Below are 22,838 nucleotides of genomic sequence, written 5' to 3'. Positions count from 1 at the left end.
AAAATTTATCTATAATATGATGGATATTTTCCAACTGTACTTGAACCATCAGACAAATTAAAGCAGCCCATTTCTGGGATCTGTTCACATCCCATATGTTCTTTTAACCATAGATAGTCTATAGTCATGAGATTTTGGGGTGCTACAACTTGCACCTCTCCCAACTCCTGGTTGAGTTCCAACAGTACAGATCCAGTCAAATTCGTTGTCTCACTGTATGCACATGCCAGCCTAGACATCTCCCTCCTCCTTCTTATGGCAAGTCCAGGAGACGGTGGGCTGGATGCAGCCACAACCGCAGCATCGTCCGGATCCCTGGGGAGGCTTTTTGATGATCATCCCCCGGCACGAGTCCTCCAGAGAGTGCTGATGCCGGAAGCTCCTCCTCATATCGTATCTTATTTCATTTTCTGGGTATCCAAGCTAGGCCTTGATCTTCTGCGTAGAAACAAACAGACCCTTTGCCCACACTTTGACATGCCCTCTATACCACTGTGCAGAACTCATTGGAGGTCAGCACACAGTAACTGCTTTTTTTTTTTTTTTTTAATTAAGAGAAAGGAATATTATCAGAAAAGAGTACCTCCATAGCTGATCATCTGACACCCTTTAAGTGATCAACATTAAGGATATTTAAAGCATGCGTTGATCTTTGATTTACCAATAGTTTTATCCTGTTAATGAGTAATCCCCTTTTCTTTCTTTCTTTCTTTCTTTTTTTTTTTTTTTTAAATTTTTAATCTACCCTTACATGAAGAATACTATGTTTACTATGCTCTCCCCTATATCAGGTCCCCCCTAACAACCCATTATGGTTACTGTCCATCAGCTTAGCAAAATGTGGTAGAGTCACTACTTGTCCTCTCTGTGTTGTGCAGCCCATCCTCCCCTTTCTCCCTCCCCCCCATGCATGCTAATCTTAATACCCCCCTTCTTCTTCCCCCCCCCTTATCCCTCCCTGCCCACCCATCCTCCCCAGTTCCTTTCCCTTTGGTACCTGTTAGTCCATTTTTGGGTTCTGTAATTCTGCTGCTGTTTTGTTCCTTCAGTTTTTCCTTTGTTCCTATACTCCTCAGATGAGTGAAATCATTTGGTATTTCTCTTTCTCCGCTTGGCTTATTTCACTGAGCATAATACTCTCCAGCTCCATCCATGTTGCTGCAAATGGTTGGATTTTTCCACTTCTTATGGCTGAGTAGTATTCCATTGTGTATATGTACCACATCTTCTTTATCCATTCATCTACAGATGGACATTTAGGTTGCTTCCAATTCTTGGCTATTGTAAATAGTGCTGCAATAAACATAGGAGTGCATCTGTCTTTCTCAAACTTGATTGCTGCGTTCTTAGGGTAAATTCCTAGGAGTGGAATTCCTGGGTCAAATGGTAGGTCTGTTTTGAGCATTTTGATGCACCTCCATACTGCTTTCCACAATGGTTGAACTTATTTACATTCCCACCAGCAGTGTAGGAGGGTTCCCCTTTCTCCACAGCCTCGCCAACATTTGTTGTTGTTTGTCTTTTGGATGGCAGCTATCCTTACTGGTGTGAGGTGATACCTCATTGTAGTTTTAATTTGCATTTCTCTGATAATTAGCGATGTGGAGCATCTTTTCATGTGTCTCTTGGCCATCTGTATTTCTTTTTTGGAGAACTGTCTGTTCAGTTCCTCTGCCCATTTTTTAATTGGGTTATTTGTTTTTTGTTTGTTGAGGCGTGTGAGCTCTTTATATATTCTGGAGGTCAAGCCTTTATCAGATCTGTCATTTTCAAATATATTCTCCCATACTGTAGGGTTCCTTTTTGTTCTATTGATGGTGTCTTTCGCTGTACAGAAGCTTTTCAGCTTAATGTAGTCCCACTTGCTCATTTTTGCTGTTGTTTTCCTTGCCCGGGGAGATATATTCAAGAAGAGATCACTCATGTTTATGTCTAAGAGGTTTTTGCCTATGTTTTTTTCCAAGAGTTTAATGGTTTCGTGACTTACATTCAGGTCTTTGATCCATTTTGAGTTTACCTTTGTATATGGGGTTAGACAATGGTCCAGTTTCATTCTCCTACATGTAGCTGTCCAGTTTTGCCAGCACCATCTGTTGAAGAGACTGTCATTTTGCCATTGTATGTCCATGGCTCCTTTATCAAATATTAATTGACCATATATGTTTGGGTTAATTTCTGGGGTCTCTAATCTGTTCCACTGGTCTGTGGCTCTGTTCTTGTGCCAGTACCAAATTGTCTTGATTACTATGGCTTTGTAGTAGAGCTTGAAGTTGGGGAGTGAGATCCCCCCTACTTTATTCTTCTTTTTCAGGATTGCTTTGGCTATTCGGGGTCTTTGGTGTTTCCATATGAATTTTTGAATTATTTGTTCCAATTCATTGAAGAATGTTGCTGGTAATTTGAGAGGGATTGCATCAAATTTGTATATTGCTTTCGGCAGGATGGCCATTTTGACGATATTAATTCTTCCTAGCCATGAGCATGGGATGAGTTTCCATTTATTAGTGTCCCCTTTAATTTCTCTTAAGAGTGACTTGTAGTTTTCAGAGTATAAGTCTTTCACTTCCTTGGTTAGGTTTATTCCTAGGTATTTTATTCTTTTTGATGCAATGGTGAATGGAATTGTTTTCCTGATTTCTCTTTCTATTGATTCGTTGTTAGTGTATAGGAAAGCTACAGATTTCTGTGTGTTGATTTTGTATCCTGCAACTTTGCTGTATTCTGATATCAGTTCTAGTAGTTTTGGAGTGGAGTCTTTAGGGTTTTTTAAGTACAGTATCATATCATCTGAAAATAGTGACAGTTTAACTTCTTCTTTACCAATCTGGATTCCTTGTATTTCTTTGTTTTGTCTGATTGCCGTGGCTAGGACCTCCAGTACTATGTTGAATAACAGTGGGGAGAGTGGGCATCCCTGTCTGGTTCCCGATCTCAGTGGAAATGCTTTCAGCTTCTCGCTGTTCAGTATAATGCTGGCTGTGGGTTTATCATATATGGCCTTTATTATGTTGAGGTACTTGCCCTCTATTCCCATTTTGCTGAGAGTTTTTATTATGAATGGATGTTGAATTTTGTCAAATGCTTTTTCAGCATCTATGGAGATGATCATGTGGTTTTTGTCTTTCTTTTTGTTGATGTGGTGGATGATGTTGATGGATTTTCGAATGTTGTACCATCCTTGCATCCCTGGGATGAACCCCACTTGGTCATGGTGTATGATCCTTTTGATATACTGTTGAATTCTGTTTGCTAATATTTTATTGAGTATTTTTGCATCTACATTCATCAGGGATATTGGTCTGTAATTTTCTTTTTTGGTGGGGTCTTTTCCTGGTTTTGGTATTAGGGTGATGTTGGCTTCATAGAATGAGTTTGGGAGTATTCCCTCTTCTTCTATTTTGTGGAACACTTTAAGGAGAATGGGTATTATGTCTTCTCTGTGTGTCTGATAAAATTCCGAGGTAAATCCGTCCGGCCCCGGGGTTTTGTTCTTGGGTAGTTTTTTGATTACTGTTTCAATTTCTTTGCTTGTAATTGGTTTGTTTAACTTTTGTGTTTCTTCCTTGGTCAGTCTTGGGAGGTTGTATTTTTCTAGGAAGTTGTCCATTTCTTCTAGGTTTTCCAGCTTGTTAGCATATAGGTTTTCATAGTAGTCTTTAATAATTCTTTGTATTTCTGTGGAGTCTGTCGTGATTTTTCCATTCTCATTTCTGATTATGTTGATTTGTGTTGACTCTCTTTTTCTCTTAATAAGTTGGGCTAGAGGCTTATCTATTTTGTTTATTTTCTCAAAGAACCAGCTCTTGGTTTCGTTGATTTTTGCTATTGTTTTATTCTTCTCAATTTTGTTTATTTCTTCTCTGATCTTTATTATGTCCCTCCTTCTGCTGACTTTAGGTCTCATTTGTTCTTCTTTTTCCAGTTTTAATAATTGTGATGTTAGACTATTCATTTGGGATTGTTCTTCCTTCTTCAAGTGTGCCTGGATTGCTATATACTTTCCTCTTAAGACTGCTTTCACTGCATCCCACAGAAGTTGGGGCTTAGTGTTGTTGTTGTCATTTGTTTCTATATATTCCTTGATCTCTATTTTGATTTGTTCATTGATCCATTGATTATTTAGTAGCATGTTGTTAAGCCTCCATGTGTTTGTGAGCCTTTTTGTTTTCTTTGTAGAATTTATTTCTACTTTCATACCTTTGTGGTCTGAAAAATTGGTTGGTAGAATTTCAATATTGTGGAATTTACTGAGGCTCTTTTTGTGAGCTAGTATGTGGTCTATTCTGGAGAATGTTCCATGTGCACTTGAGAAGAATGTATATCCTGTTGCTTTTGGATGTAAAGTTCTATAGATGTCTATTAGGTCCATCTGTTCTAGTGTGTTGTTCAGTGCCTGTGTGTCTTTACTTATTTTCTGCCCGGTGGATCTATCCTTTGGGGTGAGTGGTGTGTTGAAGTCTCCTACAATGAATGCATTGCAGTCTATTTCCCTCTTTAGTTCTGTTAGTATTTGCTTCACATATGCTGGTGCTCCTGTATTGGGTGCATATATATTTAGAATGGTTATATCCTCTTGTTGGACTAAGCCCTTTATCATTATGTAGTGGCCTTCTTTATCTCTTGTTACTTTCTTTGTTTTGAAGTCTATTTTGTCTGATATTAGTACTGCAACCCCTGCTTTCTTCTCACTGTTGTTTGCCTGAAATATGTTTTTCCATCCCTTGACTTTTAGTCTATGCTTATCTTTGGGTTTAAGGTGAGTTTCTTGTAAGCAGCATATAGATGGGTCTTGCTTTTTTATCCATTCTATTACTCTATGTCTTTTGATTGGTGCATTAAGTCCATTTACATTTAGGGTGACTATTGAAAGATATGTACTTATTGCCATTGCAGGCTTTAGATTCGTGGTTACCAAAGGTTCAAGGTTAGCTTCTTTAGTATCTTACTGCCTAACTTAGCTCGCTTATTGAGCTGTTATATACACTGTCTGGAGAGTCTTTTCTTCTCTCCCTTCTTATTCCTCCTCCTCCATTCTTCATATGTTGTGTGTTTTGTTCTGTGCTCTTTTTAGGGGTGCTCCCATCTAGAGCAGTCCCTGTAGGATGCCCTGTAGAGGTGGTTTGTGGGAAGCAAATTCCCTCAGCTTTTGCTTGTCTGGGAATTGTTTGATCCCACCATCATATTTAAATGATAGTCGTGCTGGATACAGTATCCTTGGTTCAAGGCCCTTCTGTTTCATTGCATTAAGTATATCATGCCATTCTCTTCTGGCCTGTAGGGTTTCTGTTGAGAAGTCTGATGTTAGCCTGATTGGTTTTCCTTTATAGGTGACCTTTTTCTCTCTAGCTGCCTTTAAAACTCTTTCCTTGTCCTTGATCCTTGCCATTTTAATTATTATGTGTCTTGGTGTTGTCCTCCTTGGATCCTTTCTGTTGGGGGTTCTGTATAATTCCATGGTCTGTTCGATTATTTCCTCCCCCAGTTTGGGGAAGTTTTCAGCAATTATTTCTTCAAAGACACTTTCTATCCCTTTTCCTCTTTCTTCCTCTTCTGGTATCCCTATAATACGAATGTTTTTCCTTTTGTATTGGTCACATATTTCTCTTAGTGTTGTTTCATTCCTGGAGATCCTTTTATCTCTCTCTATGTCAGCTTCTATACGTTCCTGTTCTCTGGCTTCTATTCGTTCAATGGCCTCTTGCATCTTATCCATTCTGCTTATAAATCCTTCCAGGGATTGTTTCACTTCTGTGATCTCTTTCCTGACATCTGTGATCTCCTTCCGGACTTCATCCCACTGCTCTTGCATTTTTCTCTGCATCTCATCCCACTGCTCTTGCATTTTTCTCTGCATCTCATCCCATTGCTCTTGCATTTTTTTCTGCATCTCTGTCAGCATGTTCATGATTTTTATTTTGAATTCTTTTTCAGGAGGACTAGTTAGGTCTGTCTCCTTCTCAGGTGTTGTCTCTGTGATCTTTGTCTGCCTGTAGTTTTGCCTTTTCATGGTGATAGAGATAGTTTGCAGAGCTGGTACAAGTGACCGCTGGAAGAGCTTCCCTTCTTGTTGGTTTGTGACCTTTTCCTGGGAGAATAGCGACCTCTAGTGGCTTGTGCTGGGCAGCTGTGCGCAGACAGGGCTTCTGCTTCCTGCCCAGTTGCTTTGGGGTTTATCTCCGCTGTTGCTGTGGGCTTGGCCTGGCTGGGGCTGTTCCTCCAAAATGGTGGAGCCCCGTTGGAGGGGGAGCAGCCAGGAGACTATTTATCTCCGTAAGGGGCCTCTGTGCTCCCTGCTGCCCAGGGGGTTAGAGTGCCCAGAGATCCCCAGATTCCCTGCTTCTGGTCTAAGTGACCTGTCCTGCCCCTTTAAGATTTCCAAAAAGCACTCTCCAAACCAAAACAACAATAGCAACAATGAGAGAGGGAACAGAAAGAAAGAGAAAAAAAAAAAAAGGAAAAAAAAAGGAAAGAACAAGCGATTTTTTTTTTTTTTTTTTTTTTTTGTCCTCAGGTGCCGGTCCCAGGCACCCGCTCACTGGTCCTGCTGCCCTGTCTCCCTAGCACCAGGGTCCCTGTCCTTTCAAGGCTTCCAAAAAGCACCCACCCACCAGTCCCGCAGGGAAGGAACGCTCAATATTCTTTGTCCTCTGGCACTGGTCCCACGCACCCGCTCACCAGTCCCGCCGCCCTGCCTCCCTAGCACCGGGGTCCCTGTCCCTTCAAGGCTTCCAAAAAGCACTCGGCAAAAAGAGAGAGAAAAAAGGGGAAAAACGCGCGATTTCTTCCGTCCTCAGGTGCTGGTCTCAGGCACCCACCCACCGGTCCCACAGGGAAAAATGCGGGATATTCTTTGTCCTCAGGTGCCGGTCCCAGGCACCCGCTCACCAGTCCCGCCGCCCTGCCTCCCTAGCACCGGGGTCCCTGTCCCTTTTAGGCTTCCAAAAAGCACTCGCAGAAAAGAGAAAAAAAAAAGGGGAAAAACGCGCGATTTCCTCTGTCCTCAAGTGCCGGTCTCAGGCACCCGCCCACCGGTCCCGCAGGAAAAAACGGGGGATATTCTTTGTCCTCAGGCGCCGGTCCCAGCCACCCGCTCACCAGTCCCGCCACCGTGCCTCCCTAGCACTGGGGTCCCCGTCCCTTCAAGGCTTCCAAAAAGCGCTCGCCCAAAAGAGAAAAAAAAAAGGGGAAAAACGCGCGACCTCCTCCGTCCTCAGGCACCGGTCTCAGGAACCCGCCCCCAGGTCTCGCAGGGAGAAACGCGGGATATTCTTTGTCCTCCGGCGCCGTTCCCAGGCACCTCCTCACCGGTCCCGCCACCCTGCCTCCCCAGCAACGGGGGCCCGTCCCTCTAAGGCTTCCAAAAAGCGCTCGCCAAAAAAAAAACCGCTCCGGTTTCTCTCCACCCGCCGGGAGCCGGGGGGAGGGGCGCTCGGGTCCCGCCGGGCTGGGGCTTGTATCTTACCCCCTTCACAAGGCGCTGGGTTCTTGCAGGTGTGGATGTGGTCTGGATGTTGTCCTGTGTCCTGTGGTCTCTATTTTAGGAAGATTTTTCTTTATTATATTTTCATAGCTCTATGTGTTTTTGGGAGGAGATTTCCACTGCTCTACTCACGCCGCCATCTTGGCTCCGCCCCCTATTGTCTCTTTCTTCCTTTTTGCTTTATTCGATAGAAATGCTTTTAACTTTGAAAGCAATACAACACACTGAGACATTTTAAAGTACAATTTAGTGAGTGAGACTCTCACCTTCTTTGCCCTGCCCCTCCTCTCCCCACAACACACTTACTCACACTCAGCAATAGCTTGATAAGACTTTGGTATATGTCTTTCCAGCCTCCTGTGTAATAAAATTATTTCCATTGATAACAGTTTTTTACAGCTTTATATCAATGACTAAAAAGTTGGACTCCCCAATTAAAAAATGGTTTGAAAACATAGTCAATTTTTTAAATATACGTGTTGGGGAAAGATGCCAAACCTTCATAAAATATGTATTTTGGGGTCTGTCAGATCGATATATGCATGCACACACATATATGCACACACATACACACATGTACATACACACATGCACACACATACTGCTCAGTGCTGGTGAGAGTTCGGAGGAGCATACCCTCTCACTTCTGCTGGTGGGAGTAAGAATTGGCACACATTTCCTTTTTTTCTTTTCTTCTTTTTGTGTTTGTTCTGTTGGTTCTTGGATTTAAGAACTTAGATTAAATGGGATCTCTCTCAACTTTGTATCTCTTAGTAATCATAGTTCAATTACATGTTTCATTACGCCTCATCTTCTAATATTTCTTTATTGTAAATATTTATTTTGGTCATCCTTATTATTAAGTGCTTTGTCCTGCTTTTGGAAATTTTATCCTTCATATTAAATTTTGTTTCCCATTACTTTTGTTTGCCTTTTATGGCTCCTATGTTAATCCTTTTAAGGATTTTAAGGTTGTTTTAACTTCCTGAACCACCTTATTTTTAACCTCTTTTGTTCCCTTACTATCTCATTTCCTTTAATGACTTGTTTATTATTGTACATCGAAAAGTGTGCTCTATGTTACAAAGCCGGCTCAGATGCCCCCTGGGCCATACATCTACACCCATGTAAAGCAGTTGGCCAGTGACCGGCACAGTGTACTTAGGAATTGTTGGCCATCACCGTAGTCAGTACCAGGGCTGCTGGAGGTCACTTGACCTATTCATGTTTACAAAGTTGATTACACTATGAAAGTTTTTGTTCCAGTTCTGTTGGACTAGAAATATTCACAGGCAGAAAGCTGGTCGAGATGGAGCTCTGCAGTGCAGGAGTTCATTTCAGTAAATACTGATGGAGCCCTGAGAGCCTTCACAGTAGAAGCTGAGATTCTAGGTTACATACATTGTCAGGAGTTCTTTAGCTTAACTTGAGCCATTCCAAAAACACCCTTTTTGAATTCTGAATTAATCAAGATATCCTTTTGGCAAAGCCTGAGATGTTCATCCAGGCGTTCAGCAAAATGAAATTAAAAGTTTGCTTGATTTATATGGACCCATTCCTGCCATGTCTTAGAGGGAAAAACTTGAACTTGAGAGGCATAGCGATCTGAGATGGAGTCTTGCTTGGCTCTTCCCTTTCCATCAAGACAGGACATGCTGGGCCAGAGATGAGCAGATCGATGGAAGATTCTGGGCCTGAGGAACAGTGGAAGAATTGAGTTCAGGCTCAGTTTTTAACAGGGCGGTGGAAGAAGACTGGATTGATGCACATTGTTCAGATGTGGGTGGTGGGGTTCAGGGCCCTAAGGGGGGTGACATGGGGATCAGGGAGCAGGAGGGGCCACAGACACCTGGAGGAAAATGGAGCCTGTCTGTTGGACCCCACTGCCCAGTTCGACAAGAGGCAGGGCAGGTCCACCTAGAGTTGGCTTTTGAATAGTCATGTCCGGAAGGGCTTTCATCAGTGACCGCTTACTGTCACCAGCCCGTAGTTGCACAAACCTGAGTGTTTGTGCACGCTTGTAACACCCCCGCACAATCCTCCATTCATTCTCTCTCCTCCTCTCTCTCACCTGTTCTCACTTTCACTCTCTCACCCCCTATAAAGTCTAAGCTCCTTGTGTCATTTCAGGCTGACGTTTTTGTCCTCAAATCTTACATAGCGCCTGGCAGATTTCCTCCACTGCTCCATAGCTTTGTCACCTTGGCTGCGTTACTTCAGCTGTGGCTCATTTTCCTTTTCTGAACGACAAGGAAGATCATGATTACCAAAGGGTGGTTCTGAGATTAAATGAAATAAAATGTGAAAGCTGCTTAATGTATCACCCAGTGAATACGACTGCCTGTGTCTTTGAGTGCCTTCCTCCAGCACAGTGTCCGTTCACTCTTGCCCTCTCAGTTACCATGAGAGTGTATCCACATCCCTTTGCACACAGGGCCCATTCATCCCTCAGAGACTTAAGTGGTTGTGTGGCAGGTCCCAGAAAACAAAAGTGCCTTTCACGTTGCAGCTGTCATTGTTCCTCCCAGAATCCTTTCAGAGAGGAATAATTTTCTCCCTTTTATAGCTGGGAGCTGAGGCTCAAGAAAAGTGAAGCAACTTTCCCCAAAATCCACAGCTATTGAACCATAGAACTAAATTCGCACATAGCTGCAGAACAAGACTGCTTTTCTCCTGGCTAAACAGATACGCTTTAGTAAGAAGGCCATGCTTGCTACCCCAGACTCCCAACAAACGCATCTCAGCCTTTTTCTGGTAAGTTACATGCTTGCTTGGATTCTCTCCCTTCAGTAGACTTTAAAGTGCTTGAGGCTGGAGACCTTGTTTATTTTAGTATAGTTATATTTCCATGCCTCATTCTTAGGGCAATGATAGATGTTCACTCAATTCGTGTAGGTTGAATATATGAATGAATGTTTGTAAGGAACATCCACAACCTAAAGTGAATTAAATGCGAGTCTAATGAGAAGAGGAAAAAAGACAACAGAAAGAAACATTTCCATCAGACTAAGGTACACACACACACACACACACACACACACACACACACACACACACACACATGCTCCCCTCAATGCAAGGTTCCTCCAGGGACACCACCCACCCTCCATTTCTCGACACACAGACGTGCACATTCAATTTTGACTGTTTAACTATTTTTCAGCTTGTGAAGAAATATGGGAACATTTTTAGCTTCCAGTTTGGTGCCTCGTCTTCAGTTGTGATAACTGGATTGCCCTTAATCAAAGAAGTGCTCGTCCACCAGGCCCAAATCTTTGTGAACCGCCCCGTAACACCTATCCGAGAACATGTCTTTAAGAACAAAGGTAAGTTTCTTAACCAATGTAAGACGTGGATGCTTGATAGTCTTATGGTGTGTAAAAGATGCTCTGGGACTTTAAGTGTCCAACACTCCCACGGACCAGGTCCATTAGGCTGGATGCCTACATTTCCCCACCGAAGGCACTCCCACAGAGAATTTGTCAGGATCAACCCTAGAGACAGGCTGTGGGAGAAGCTCTGTCTCCTGCTGAGCGCACTTTAGGTGCTCGATGACACATCACTCAATGGCAGCGGAGGAAGAGGCAGTGCATTCTCCTCTGTCTGTCTGCTTCCCATTCAAGTCTCTTCCCCTAAGAAAGTGGAGATGGATCTGGTTCCTTCTGCTCTTATGTTAATTCCCGCCTCTGGCCTCTAGTTCTTTATGCTTTACTATGAAGGCTGTTTCCCTTGGGTCTTTCAAGCCTTCCAGTCTGTTAGAACAGTTTGGCATGAATATTAAAATTATCATTAAAAAACCTAAACATTTAAAAGTCCAAGTGAAAAACTCAAGCCTATTACTCTACCAAGGCATCATTTTTTTATTAGGTACTTCCCAATTCTTTTTTGAAATATTTAATCCATTAACTCTATGTTCATCCACTCTATTTATTATATGAAGCACAGTGCTAGACACTAATGACATAGCAGTGAATAGTACAGATAAAATCCATGTCCTTATGTAACTTCTATTCTATTCAGAAAGACAGTATCAATTAACTATAATAATTTGAATCCTTAGTGTTAGGAAGATATGTGCAGGAGGCCCTTGTTAATTGGGGGAAACTAAGTAAATGACAATTAATTTAATAAAGTGAAGAATCAGTCAGGAAAAGAAGGACTTGACTAGGAAAAGTCCCTGAGGTGGAAGAAGACAGTGAACTTGAGGAACTTGAAGGTGGCCAGTGTGGCAAGTGCATGGGTCAAATAGAGATAATTAAATGGAGATGCAGCTGCAGAGCCTGGCCAGGAATATTCGTACTAGTTATTATTAAGGATGCTGGTTTTTATGCTTATAACAGTGGAAGCTCTTGAGTGGTTTTCAGTAAAGAAAGGAATTATCATGTTTACACCGCACATGTTAAAGACTTATTTAGTATACAGTGTAGAAAATGGTATAAAGGAAGCAAGATTATTGTAGCATTTTAGGCTAGAGAAGGTGGTAGCTTGGACTAGGGAGGTGGGAAGAAATGACAGTGCAGTAGGTTAGATCAGGATAACGGTAGTGAAAGTGCATGGATCAAGTAGACATGCTGACATAAATGGAGGGAGAAAAGTATGAGGTAAATACAGAAATGGGTAGATGACAGAAAGGAGGAACCCTTGAAGGACGACAAGATGTTTGGTTTGGCTTGGATAGGGAGCTGTACGGAGAAGAACGTGAATTCATTCATGGAGATGCTGTGTTTGAAACGGCTTTCAGTTGGCAAAGTCAAACAGACAGCCATGTATGTGTATCTGGAGCTCAGGGACAGAAGCCAATGGTCACCATCAGTGGATTGTATTTAAAAGTTCAAGTTGATGAGATTTCCCAGCAATGGAGTATCGGTTGTGAAGAGAAGAGGTTTTCAACTTTATCTTGAAGAGCTACATTATTTTAAAATTTGATAGAAGAGGATGAACTCTCTCAAAATCTGGGGGAATTCTCTGTGTCAGAGAATTAGGGGGAAAATCTGGAGAGGGTGGAGTCCTGAGCACCACTGGAAGGGAGTGTTTCAAAAAGGAAGTGTCTCATGGTGCTGAAAGGCCAAGGAAGATGAGGCTGAAAAGCTTCCGTGGGTGTGTCAGGGAGGGTCGCCCCGCACACTGAGATGGCCGAGGCCAAAGTCAGACACTAAGAGGCGCTGAAGGGTGCTTGGAAAATGAAGAATTAAAAGGAACGTGGCCTTAACTGTGCTGTAAAGCAAATAATGGTTTGTTAAACTTACTAAGGTTTTTTTTTTTTTTTTACTTTTACCTGTGCTATCCTTTCTGCAAAAGGGATATTCATTCTTTCTTGTTTTCTTGAATCGTTCCTAGTGCAGCTCAGATAAGACCTCTCCTTTAAAGCCTTTCCTTCCTATGGACATGGATTTTATCTTATCTGTGAGTTCATTCTTAGTATGTAGCATAACATAAACACTTAAATCTACTTTAGGTGACTAGGAATCAAAGCTCAGGCTTTGGAATCAGGCTAACCTGAATTAAAGCCTGTTCAGCTGTTTACTAATTCTGTGACTTTGCAAAGTTTACTTTATCTCTTGTGCCTCAGTTTTCTCATCAGCCAAATGGGGGTGAGGTGATAATTATACCTACCTCATAGAGTTTCTGTGAGTACTTAGTTATGTAGTGCATAAAAAAAACTACAGTGGCTGGCATTGCAAGCAATCAGTAAATGCCATTATCCGCACCACTGTGGGATTATTTCTCTGACTAGTTTTCAGGAGCCTTAATTACCTTCTCCTTCCCTCCCATATAGATCCTCATACCATTTTCCAGATAACCACATTATAGGATCAGAATACTATAATTTTGGCTTTTGTTTTCCCAGGGGTGATCATGTCCAATGGCCAGGTGTGGAAGGAACAAAGAAGGTTCACACTGATGACACTAAGAAACTTTGGTTTAGGAAAGAAGAGCTTAGAAGAACGCATTCAGGAGGAGGCCCAGCACCTCATCCAGGCAATAGAAGAGGAGAAGGGTGAGTGTTTCCTAGGTCAGGTGCTGGAGGTCGTGGCTCATGCACTCACTCACTGAACAGCTACTTTTTAGGTGCCTAAGTACCTGTCTTGTGCCCAGCCCTGTGCTAGAAACTGAGGATACAGCAGTGAACAACTAACCGTGATCCTGCCCCATGGGAGCTCAGGAATTGAGCACCAGGAGATGGGTATTAAACACATTACTGATTTTAAACACAGGTCACTGGTTTGGCTTACAGGTGTTGACTGAGTACTTGCTGTGTGTCAGACCACATCATGTGCTGTGGCCGGAGCCTCGTGCGCAATTCTGTACTCAGGATGTCACATGCCATGTAGAGCAGACCCTCAGTACAAAATAGACACAAACCAATCTGAAGGCTCCATCTCTTCTTCCACCTCCAGGGCAGCCTTTTAATCCTCACTTCAAGATCAACAATGCTGTTTCCAATATAATTTGCTCCATCACCTTTGGAGAGCGCTTTGAGTACCAAGATGATCAATTTCAGGAACTGCTGAGGTTACTGGATGAGGTTGTATATCTGCAGCCCTCAATGTGGGGCCAGGTAAGGGGTTCTCTTTCCATATCATTAAGGATGTAAGGGTTGATGTCAGGCACAGGTGGGTTCTCGTTTTTTTTTTAAGCTAAAATATAACCTTTTTAAATTGACTTCCACACAACCTTATTTGAAATGAACCTGTTAACTTCAGTGTTTTTGATAATGTTATTCAATATTTCCTATGTACAATGAACATTTCTAACACTTATGTAAAGTACAAAGCCTTACATGACATACATCTAAGCATCTGTGCTGTTTTATTTACAAAGCAGAATTTCGCCATTGCCTTTTAGTCCCTCCTCTCCTTGTCCCTCCCTAGCACAGCCATCTCCTCCTCGCTCAGAAGTACTGGTGTGTGCCTGGCTTCTCCCTCAGCAAATTGTTTTGAGATCCATCTGTGTCAGTTGCTCTTTTTATAAAATTCCGAATGGTATTTCATTTTGTGACTATGCCACTCTGTTCTCCACTGATGGACACTTGGGCTGTTTCCAGTTCGGGGGTGTTAGGAGTAAAGCTGTCATGAACATCCTCACACAGTTGTTCATGTGGACACATCCACTCATTTTTGTGAATATATGCCTGGCCATTAAAGATGCTGAAAGGCGTCCAAAGTGGTTACGTGTCCATCAACATGTGATATTATCAGTCTGTTAACTCCGTGGTGTGTAGACCTGGGGGTTCAAACCTCACCCTGCCCTTGGTGGGGTCTGCGCTCCATTCTTGTCGCCCTAGGCCTGTGAGTCTGTCCAAAACGCTGCTCAGCTTCGTGCCCTCACAGCTACTTTTCTGGATTTGGAAGACACTTTTAGGGGAAAATTGGCTGCAAGTGTTAAGGTCGCCTCTGTTGTATCTAGAAGTAGATTCATTATTCTCCCTGATAAGCATCTGTGCCAGGAGCTTTATGGGTCTGTCACACCAAAACTGATAGAGCAGTCAGCATGAATCCTGGCACATTAAAGGGGCTAATGAATGTCAGCTATTATTATTATTGTCAAAGATGTTTTTTAATTTCTTATTTTTGATTCTAGTCATGGTGTCCCCAGTTCAGTAATTCCATCTTCTTCCCTCCTATTAAGACATATAACTTAGGAAGTCATGAGAGCGCAGTGGGTACCCAGCTGACTTTCCCCAGGGAAAAGAAATTCCTGAGTGGGTCAGAGGGGGCAGGAAGGCAGGAGTAGTAAGCATTTTGTGGAGTCCAGAAAGAGACCAGGCATTCTGATGGACCACTGCCCGTAAATGAACTTTATCTCAGTTCATTTCCATGACAACCCTTAAAGGTCTAATGAAGTGTCATGGTGTGTGACAGCAGATGTGGGAGTGTGTGAGCAAATCAAGGTGTGGGCCACTGGCTCTGTGTTAAGTGCTGTATGGATCTCACATCATGACTAGAATAACCTGAATAACCCTGGGGCCCTACTGGTCACTAGTTAAAGTGAGGAGTAATGAATTGCATGATCATTATCATTATTATTATTATTACCAAAGGATTATAGCCAGAAAGCACCAAAAGCTAATAGTTGAGCCCATGTGTGCCCCATTTTAAGTCTAGACTATTTTCCATAATGTTAGGCTGTGTTTTGTGGCAGATATTATTAGAGAAAATGTCTTGTCCACATGATGATTACATCAAAGTGGGGGCAAAGACCTATCTATGTTAAACAAGGACATCTATCACATATATTAGTGATGATTGGCATGAAGACAAATAAAGCAGGATAGGGGAATGGAGAGAGGGTGGTGGGTGCTGCTACCTAGGATATCAGCAGGTGAGACCACTCTAAGGAGGTGGCATTGGAGCAGCACCTTAATGAAGAGGCTGCAGTTACACAGATTTGAGAGGAAGGGCATTCTAGGTGGATGGAATAGCAAATGCAAAGGCCCAAACGATATCGTTGTTGATGTCATCTCAGAGGCCATTGGGCAGGGGCTGGCCTGGGGAGGGTAAGATCAACTGTAAGATTGGGGGCTTGATAGCAGAGGTGGCGACAGGCCTGTGAGGAGGCCCACTTGCATGGCGCCTGTGGGCTGGGAGAGTGGGTGAGAACTTTGAGTTTCATGGGTAGTCATTGGAGGATTGAGGGCTGAGGACGGATGATCCGAGTAGAGTATTAAATGATCCCTCTGGCAGCTCTGTGGAAAACAGATGCGGTTTAAGGGTTAAGAATGGCACAAGAAACCTTTTGGAGGCTGTTACAACATCCAGGTAAGAAGTATTTGACGGTCTGTAGGAGGTGAGAAAGCAGTTGGTGTGTAGCTGGGTATGTTTTGGACAGAGCACCGACGTGTTTGGGGAGAGGGTCAAACAGGAGACGGAAGAGCCAAGGGCGACTCTAGAGTTTAAACATATCAAATGAAAGGTGGAAAGAGATCATTTCTGTTGTGTTAAAAGGTGGAAAACTGACACCATGTTGTCTCTATGAATGTTCTGTTTTTCCTGATTAGCTCTATAATATCTTTCCGTGGATTATGAATATCCTTCCTGGACCCCACCAAAAACTCTTTAGCAACTGGGAGAAACTGAAATTGTTTGTTGCTCGTATGATTGAAGATCATAAGAAAGATTGGAATCCTGCTGAAACGAGGGACTTTATTGATGCTTTCCTCAAGGAAATAGAAAAGGTGAGGAAACCAGCCTTTCCCTGTGTTATATTCGCGAAGAGCACCTGGGGGTATCTCGTTTCCTAGTGCTGCTGTGACAAATGACCACAGACTTGGGGACTGAAGGCAACACAGACTTACCCTCCCACAGTTCTTCAGCTCCGACGTCTGAAATCAGCTTCACAGACCAAAGTCGAGGTGTTGGCAGAGCTGGTTACTCCAGGGGAGAGTCTGTTCCCTGGGCTTTTCCAGCTCCTGGAGGCTGCCTGCATGGGTGATGGCTCCTTCCTCTATCTTCACAGCCAGCTTTATAGCATCTTCTCTGCTACTGTCTTTAACATTTCTCTTCATGGGCCTCTTGCCTCCCTCTTATAAAGAAAGACTCTTTTGATTGTATTGGACCCTCTGAGATAATCCAGGATAATCTTCCCAAACCAAGATCCTTAACGTAATTATATGTGCAAAGTCCCTTTTGCCATATAAGGTAACACCCACAGGTTCCAGAGATTAAGATGTGGCACCTTTGTGGGTCATTATACAGCCTACCACAGGGGAGTAAAAATAGAGGCAGTATTTCATAGAGCGTAGGAGTAGCATTATCTCAGCGCTGATGAGACAGTTAGAAATCAGGGTAAGGGCTTAGTGGTATTTGGTTTGAGGTCCTGGGGATGCCCAAATACTGCCTTTGCATCTTCTAATCTCTACTCTCTGCCACATGTGAAGGAGCTATACACAAAAGGAAAAATAAAAATTGAGCTTCAAAGCACTCTTGCATTATTAATTGGACCTGTGCCCAGTCACCTGCCTTCCCAGGGCAGAACACGAGCAACGCTGAGCTGGATGCCAGAGTTTAGCCCCAAGGCCTGCATGGGACTTGTGCCTTCCTCCCTCATCCCCAACTCATTCACTTTCCAGTATTATAGGAAAGAAGCAGGAGAAAAGCCAAATTGGATGTACAGTAACCAGTAACCAACCCCTGTAGTTAATATATGTCACTGAATCAGAGGCACGATCTCTGGCTCATCAGAATATCTGTTCCTCCTCTCAGAGTGGGCAAATGGAGGATTTCTTTCTGTTTAATCTCTCACTTCACCTTATTGGGGTAACATTTAAAGTAGCTTTGATTTCTCCTTTGAGGAGGAGACAAAACTTGTTCTGTGCTTGTGTACAGTTCTGGGGCCTCACATTAAGAGGAATGTTGATAAGTTGAAAGTTCCAGGTGAAGGTGGTAAAGATGATGGAGTGCTATGAGGAATGGTTGATGGAATCAGAGAGGTTTAACCCAGAAAAGAACAGATGAGTTGGGGGTATATGAGAGTTGTTGCACTTGAGAGAAATGCAGTTGACTCTTTCTGGTATCAGTACAAACATCTGTTGAGTATTTGCTACATGCCCTTTGCATCTCACATAATTTATAATGTCATCTTGAGGGGTATGCTCTGCTGTTTCTTTTTTTTCTTTATTAAGGTATGATCGATATACACTTTTATGAAGGTTTCAAATGAAAAAACAATGTGGTTACTACATTTACCCATATTATCAAGTCCCCACCCACACCCAATGGAGTCACTGTCCATCAGTGCAGCAAGTTGCCAGAGATCCACTATGTCCCTTCTCTGTGCTACACTGTTCTCCCTGTGATCCCCCACACCATGTGTACTAAACATAATATCCCTCAGACCCCTTCTCCCTCCCTCCCCACCCACCCTCCCACACCCCTCCCCTTTGGTAACCACTAGTTCATTCTTGGAGTCTCTGAGTCTGCTGCTATTTTGTTCCTTCAGTTTTGCTTCATTGTTATACTCCACAAATGAGGGAAATCATTTGGCACTTGTCTTTCTCCACCTGGCTTATTTCACTGAGCATAATGTCCTCCAGGTCCATCCATGTTGTTGCAAATGGTAGGATTTGTTTCTTTCTTATGGCTGAATAGTATTCCATTGTATATATGTACACATCTTCTATGTCTATTCACCTACAGATAGACACTTAGGTTGCTTCCATATCTTAGCTATTGTAAAAAGTGCTGCGATGAAATAGGGGTGCATATGTCTTTTTGAATATGAGAAGTTGTGTTCTTTGGGTATATTCCAAGAAGAAGGATTCTGGGGTCAAATGGTATTTCCATTTTAAGTTTTTTGAAGAACCTTCCATATTGCTTTCCACAACGGTTGAACTAGCATACATTCCCACCACCAGTGTAGGAGGGCACCCCTTTCTCCGCATCCTTGGCAACATTTGTTATTCTTAGTCTTTTCGATGCGGCCATCCTTACTGGTGTGAGGTGATAGCTCATTGTGGTTTTCATTTGCATTTCCCTGATAATTAGTGATGCGGAGCATCTTTTCATGTGTCTGTTGGCCATCTGAATTTCTTCTTTGGAGAACCATCTCTTCATATCCTCTGCCCATTTGTTAATTGGGTTATTTGCTTTTTGGATGTTAAGGTGTGTAAGTTCTTTATATATTTTGTACTTTAACCCCTTGTTGGATATGTCATTTACAAATATATTCTCCGATACTGTAGGATGCCTTTTTGTTCTGTTGATGGTGTCCTTTGCCATACAGAAACTTTTTAGTTTGATGTAGTACCATGAGTTCATTTGTGCTTTTGTTTCCCTTTCTTGAGGAGATGCGGTCAGGAAGAAGTTGCTCATGCTTATATTCAGGAGATGTTTGCCTGTGTTGTCTTCTAAGACTTTTATGGTTTCATGACTTACATTCAAATATTTAATCCATTTCCAGTTTACTTTTGTGTATGGGGTTAAACAATAATCCAGTTTCATTCTCTTGCATGTAGCTATCCAGTTTTGCCAACACCAGCTGTTGAAGAGGCTGTCATTTCCCCATTGTATGTCCATGGCTCCTTTATCATATATTAATTGACCATATATGGTTGGGTTTATATCAGGGCTCTCAAGTCTGTTCCATTGGTCTATGGGTCTGTTCTTGTGACAGTACCAAGTTGTCTTGATTACTGTGGCTTTTAGTAGAGCTTGAAATTGGGGAGTGTAAATCCCCCTGCTTTATTCTTCCTTCTCAGGATTGCTTTGGCTATTTGAGGTCTTTTGTGGTTCCATATGACTTTTAGGATGATTTTTTCTAGTTCGTTGAAGAATGCTGTTGGTATTTTGATAGGAATTGCATTGAATCTACAAATTGCTTTAGGCAGGATGGCCATTTTGACAATATTAATTCTTCCTATCCATGAGCATGGGATGTGTTTCCATTTATTGGTATCTTCTTTAATTTCTCTCATGATTGTCTTGTAGTTTTCAGAATATAGGTCTTTCACTTCCTTGGTTAGGTTTATTCCTAGGTATTTTATTCTTTTTGATGCAGTTGTGAATGTAATTGTTTTCCTGATTTCTCTCTCTGCTAGTTCATTGTTACTGTATAGGAATGCCACAGATTTTTGTGTATTAATTTTTTATCCTGCAACTTTGCTGAATTCAGATATTAGATCTGGTACTTTTGGAGTGGATTCTTTAGGGTTTTTTTTATGTACAATATCATGTCCTCTGCAAACAGGGACAGTTTAACTTCTTCCTTGCCAATTTGGATGCCTTTTATTTCTTTGTGTTGTCTGATTGCTGTGGCAAGGACCTCAGGAACTATGTTGAATAGAAGTGGGGAGAGTGGGCATCCCTGTCTTGTTCCCGATCTTAAAGGAAAAGCTTTCAGCTTCTTGCTTGTTAAGTATAATGTTGGCTGTGGGTTTGTCATATATGGCCTTTATTATGTTGAGGTGCTTGCCCTCTGTACCCATTTTGTTGAGAGTTTTTATGATGAATGGATGTTGAATTTTGCCAAATGCTTTTTCAGCATCTATGGTGATGATCATGTGGCTTTTGTCCTTCTATTTGTTGATGTGGTGGGTGATGTTGATGGATTTTTGAATGTTGTACCATCCTTGCATCCCTGGCATAAATCCAACTTGATCATGATGGATGATCTTTTTTGATGTGTTTTTGAATTCGGTTTGCTAATATTTTGTTGAGTATTTTTGCATCTTTGTTCATCAGGGATATTGGTCTACAATTTTCTTTTTTTGTGGTGTCTTTTCCTGGTTTTGGTATTAGAGTGATGCTGGCCTCATAGAATGAGTTTGGAAGTATTCCCTCCTCTTCTATTTTTTGGAAAACTTTAAGGAGAATGGGTATTAGGTTGTCACTAAATGTATGATAAAATTCAGCGGTGAAGCCATCTGCTCCAGGAGTTTTATTCTTAGGTAGGTTTTTGATTACCACTTCAATTTCATTGCTGGTAATTGGTCTGTTCAGATTTTCTGTTTCTTCCTTTGTCAGCTTTAGAAGGTTATACTTTTCTACAAATTTGTCCATTTTTTCTAGGCTATCCAGTTACTTAGTATATAATTTTTCATAGTATTCTCTAATAATTCATTGTATATCTGTGGTGTCCGTAGTGATTTTTCCTTTCTCATTTCTGATTCTGTTTATGTGTGTAGACTCTCTTTTTTTTCTTGATATGTCTGGCTTGGGGTTTATCTACTTTGTTTATTTTCTCCAAGAACCAGCTGTTGCTTTCATTGATTCATTCTATTGTTTTATTCTTCTCAATTTTATTTATTTCTGCTCTAATCTTTATTATGTCCCACCTTCTACTGACTTTGGGCCTCATTTGTTGTTCTTTTTGTAGTTTCATTAATTGTGAGTTCAGACTGTTTATATGGGATTGTTCTTCTTTCCTGAGGTAGGCCTGTGTTGCAATATACTTTCCTCATAGCATGGCCTTGGCTGCATCCCACAGATTTTGCAATGTGTAATTATTGTTGTCATTTGTCTCCATATATTGCTTGATCTCTGTTTTTATTTGGTCATTGATCCATTGGTTATTTAGGAGCATGTTGTGAAGCCTCCATGTGTTTGTGGGATTTTTCATTTTCTTTGCATAATTTATTTCTAGTTTCATAGTTTTGTGATTTGAGAAACTGGTTGATACAATTTCAATGTTTTTGAATTTACTGAGGCTCTTTTTGTGGCCTCATATATGATCTATTCTTGAAAATGTTCCATGTGCACTTGAGAAGAATGTGTATTCTGTTGCTTTTGGGTGTAGAGTTCTGTGATGTCTGTTAGGTCCATCTGTTCTATTGTGTTGTTCAGTGCCTCTGTCTCCTTACTTATCTTCTGTCTTGTTGATCTGTCCTTCAGAGTGAGTCGGGTGTTGAAGCCTCCTAGAATGAATGCATTGCATTCTATTTCCCCTTTTAATTCTGTTAGTATTTGTTTCACATATGTGGGTGCTCCTGTGTTGGGAGCATAGATATTTATAATGGTTATATCTTCTTGTTGGATTGACCCCTTTATCATTACGTAATGTCCTTCTTTGTCTCTTGTTCCTTTCTGTGGTTTGAAGTCTATTTTGTCTGATACAAGTATTGCAACTCCTGCTTTTTTTCTCTCAGTTGCATGAAATATCTTTTTCCATCCCTTCACTTTAGTCTGTGTATGTCTTTGGGTTTAAAGTGAGTCTCTTGCAGGCAGCATATAGATGGGTCTTGTTTTTTTATCCATTCAGTGACTCTATGTCTTTTGATTGGTGCATTCAGTCCATTTGCATTTAGGGTTATTATCAATAGGTATGTATTTATTGCCATTGCGGGCTTTAGATTCGTGGTGACCAAAGGTTCAAGGTTAATTTCCTTACTATCTAAGAGTCTAACTTAACTCACTTAATATATTGTTACAAACACAATCTAATGGTTCTTTACTTCTTCTCCTTTTTCTTCCTCCTCTATTCTTTATATATTAGGTATCATATTCTGTATTCTTTGTCTTTCCCTTGATTGACTTTGGGCATAATCTTTTAATTAGTTTTACTTTGGTATCATTAATCTATAATTACATGAAGGACATTATATTTACGAGGCTCCCCCCTTCACCAAGTCCCCTCCCCCATGTACCCATTCACAGTCACTGTCCATCAACATAGTATGATGCTGTAAAATCACTACTTGTCTTCTCTGTTTCACAGCCGTCCCTGTGCCCGCCCCCCACACTATACATGTTAATCGTAATGCACCCTTTTTTTTTTCGCACCCTTATTTCTCCCTTCCCACCCATCCTCCCCAGTCCCTTTCCCTTTGGTAACTGTTAGTCAATTCTTGGGTTCTGTGTTTCTGCTGCTGTTTTGTTCCTTCGGTTTGCTTTTGTTCTTATACTCCACATATGAGTGAAATCAT

General features: G+C 41.7%; 1 protein-coding gene across 6 annotated transcripts in view; it reads left to right on the top strand.

The window, feature by feature from the left end:
* Nucleotides 1–22,838, top strand: part of LOC108389486 (cytochrome P450 2J2) — a 65,428-nt gene that overhangs the window by 15,341 nt on the left and 27,249 nt on the right. For 5 of the 6 annotated variants that reach the window (XM_073234022.1, XM_073234016.1, XM_073234018.1 and 2 more), the window contains exons 2-5: nucleotides 10,644–10,806; nucleotides 13,329–13,478; nucleotides 13,879–14,039; nucleotides 16,479–16,655. In XM_073234022.1, coding sequence (XP_073090123.1) covers nucleotides 10,644–10,806; nucleotides 13,329–13,478; nucleotides 13,879–14,039; nucleotides 16,479–16,655 — 651 coding nt within the window. Of the gene's footprint in view, nucleotides 1–10,046; nucleotides 10,235–10,643; nucleotides 10,807–13,328; nucleotides 13,479–13,878; nucleotides 14,040–16,478; nucleotides 16,656–22,838 lie in introns of all 6 variants that reach the window. The other variant, XM_073234020.1, reaches the window with a different exon arrangement.

This window comes from Manis javanica, chromosome 4 (assembly GCF_040802235.1).
Source record: "Manis javanica isolate MJ-LG chromosome 4, MJ_LKY, whole genome shotgun sequence".
Taxonomy (NCBI): domain Eukaryota; kingdom Metazoa; phylum Chordata; class Mammalia; order Pholidota; family Manidae; genus Manis; species Manis javanica.
This window is presented reverse-complemented; position numbering and strand designations above follow the sequence as displayed.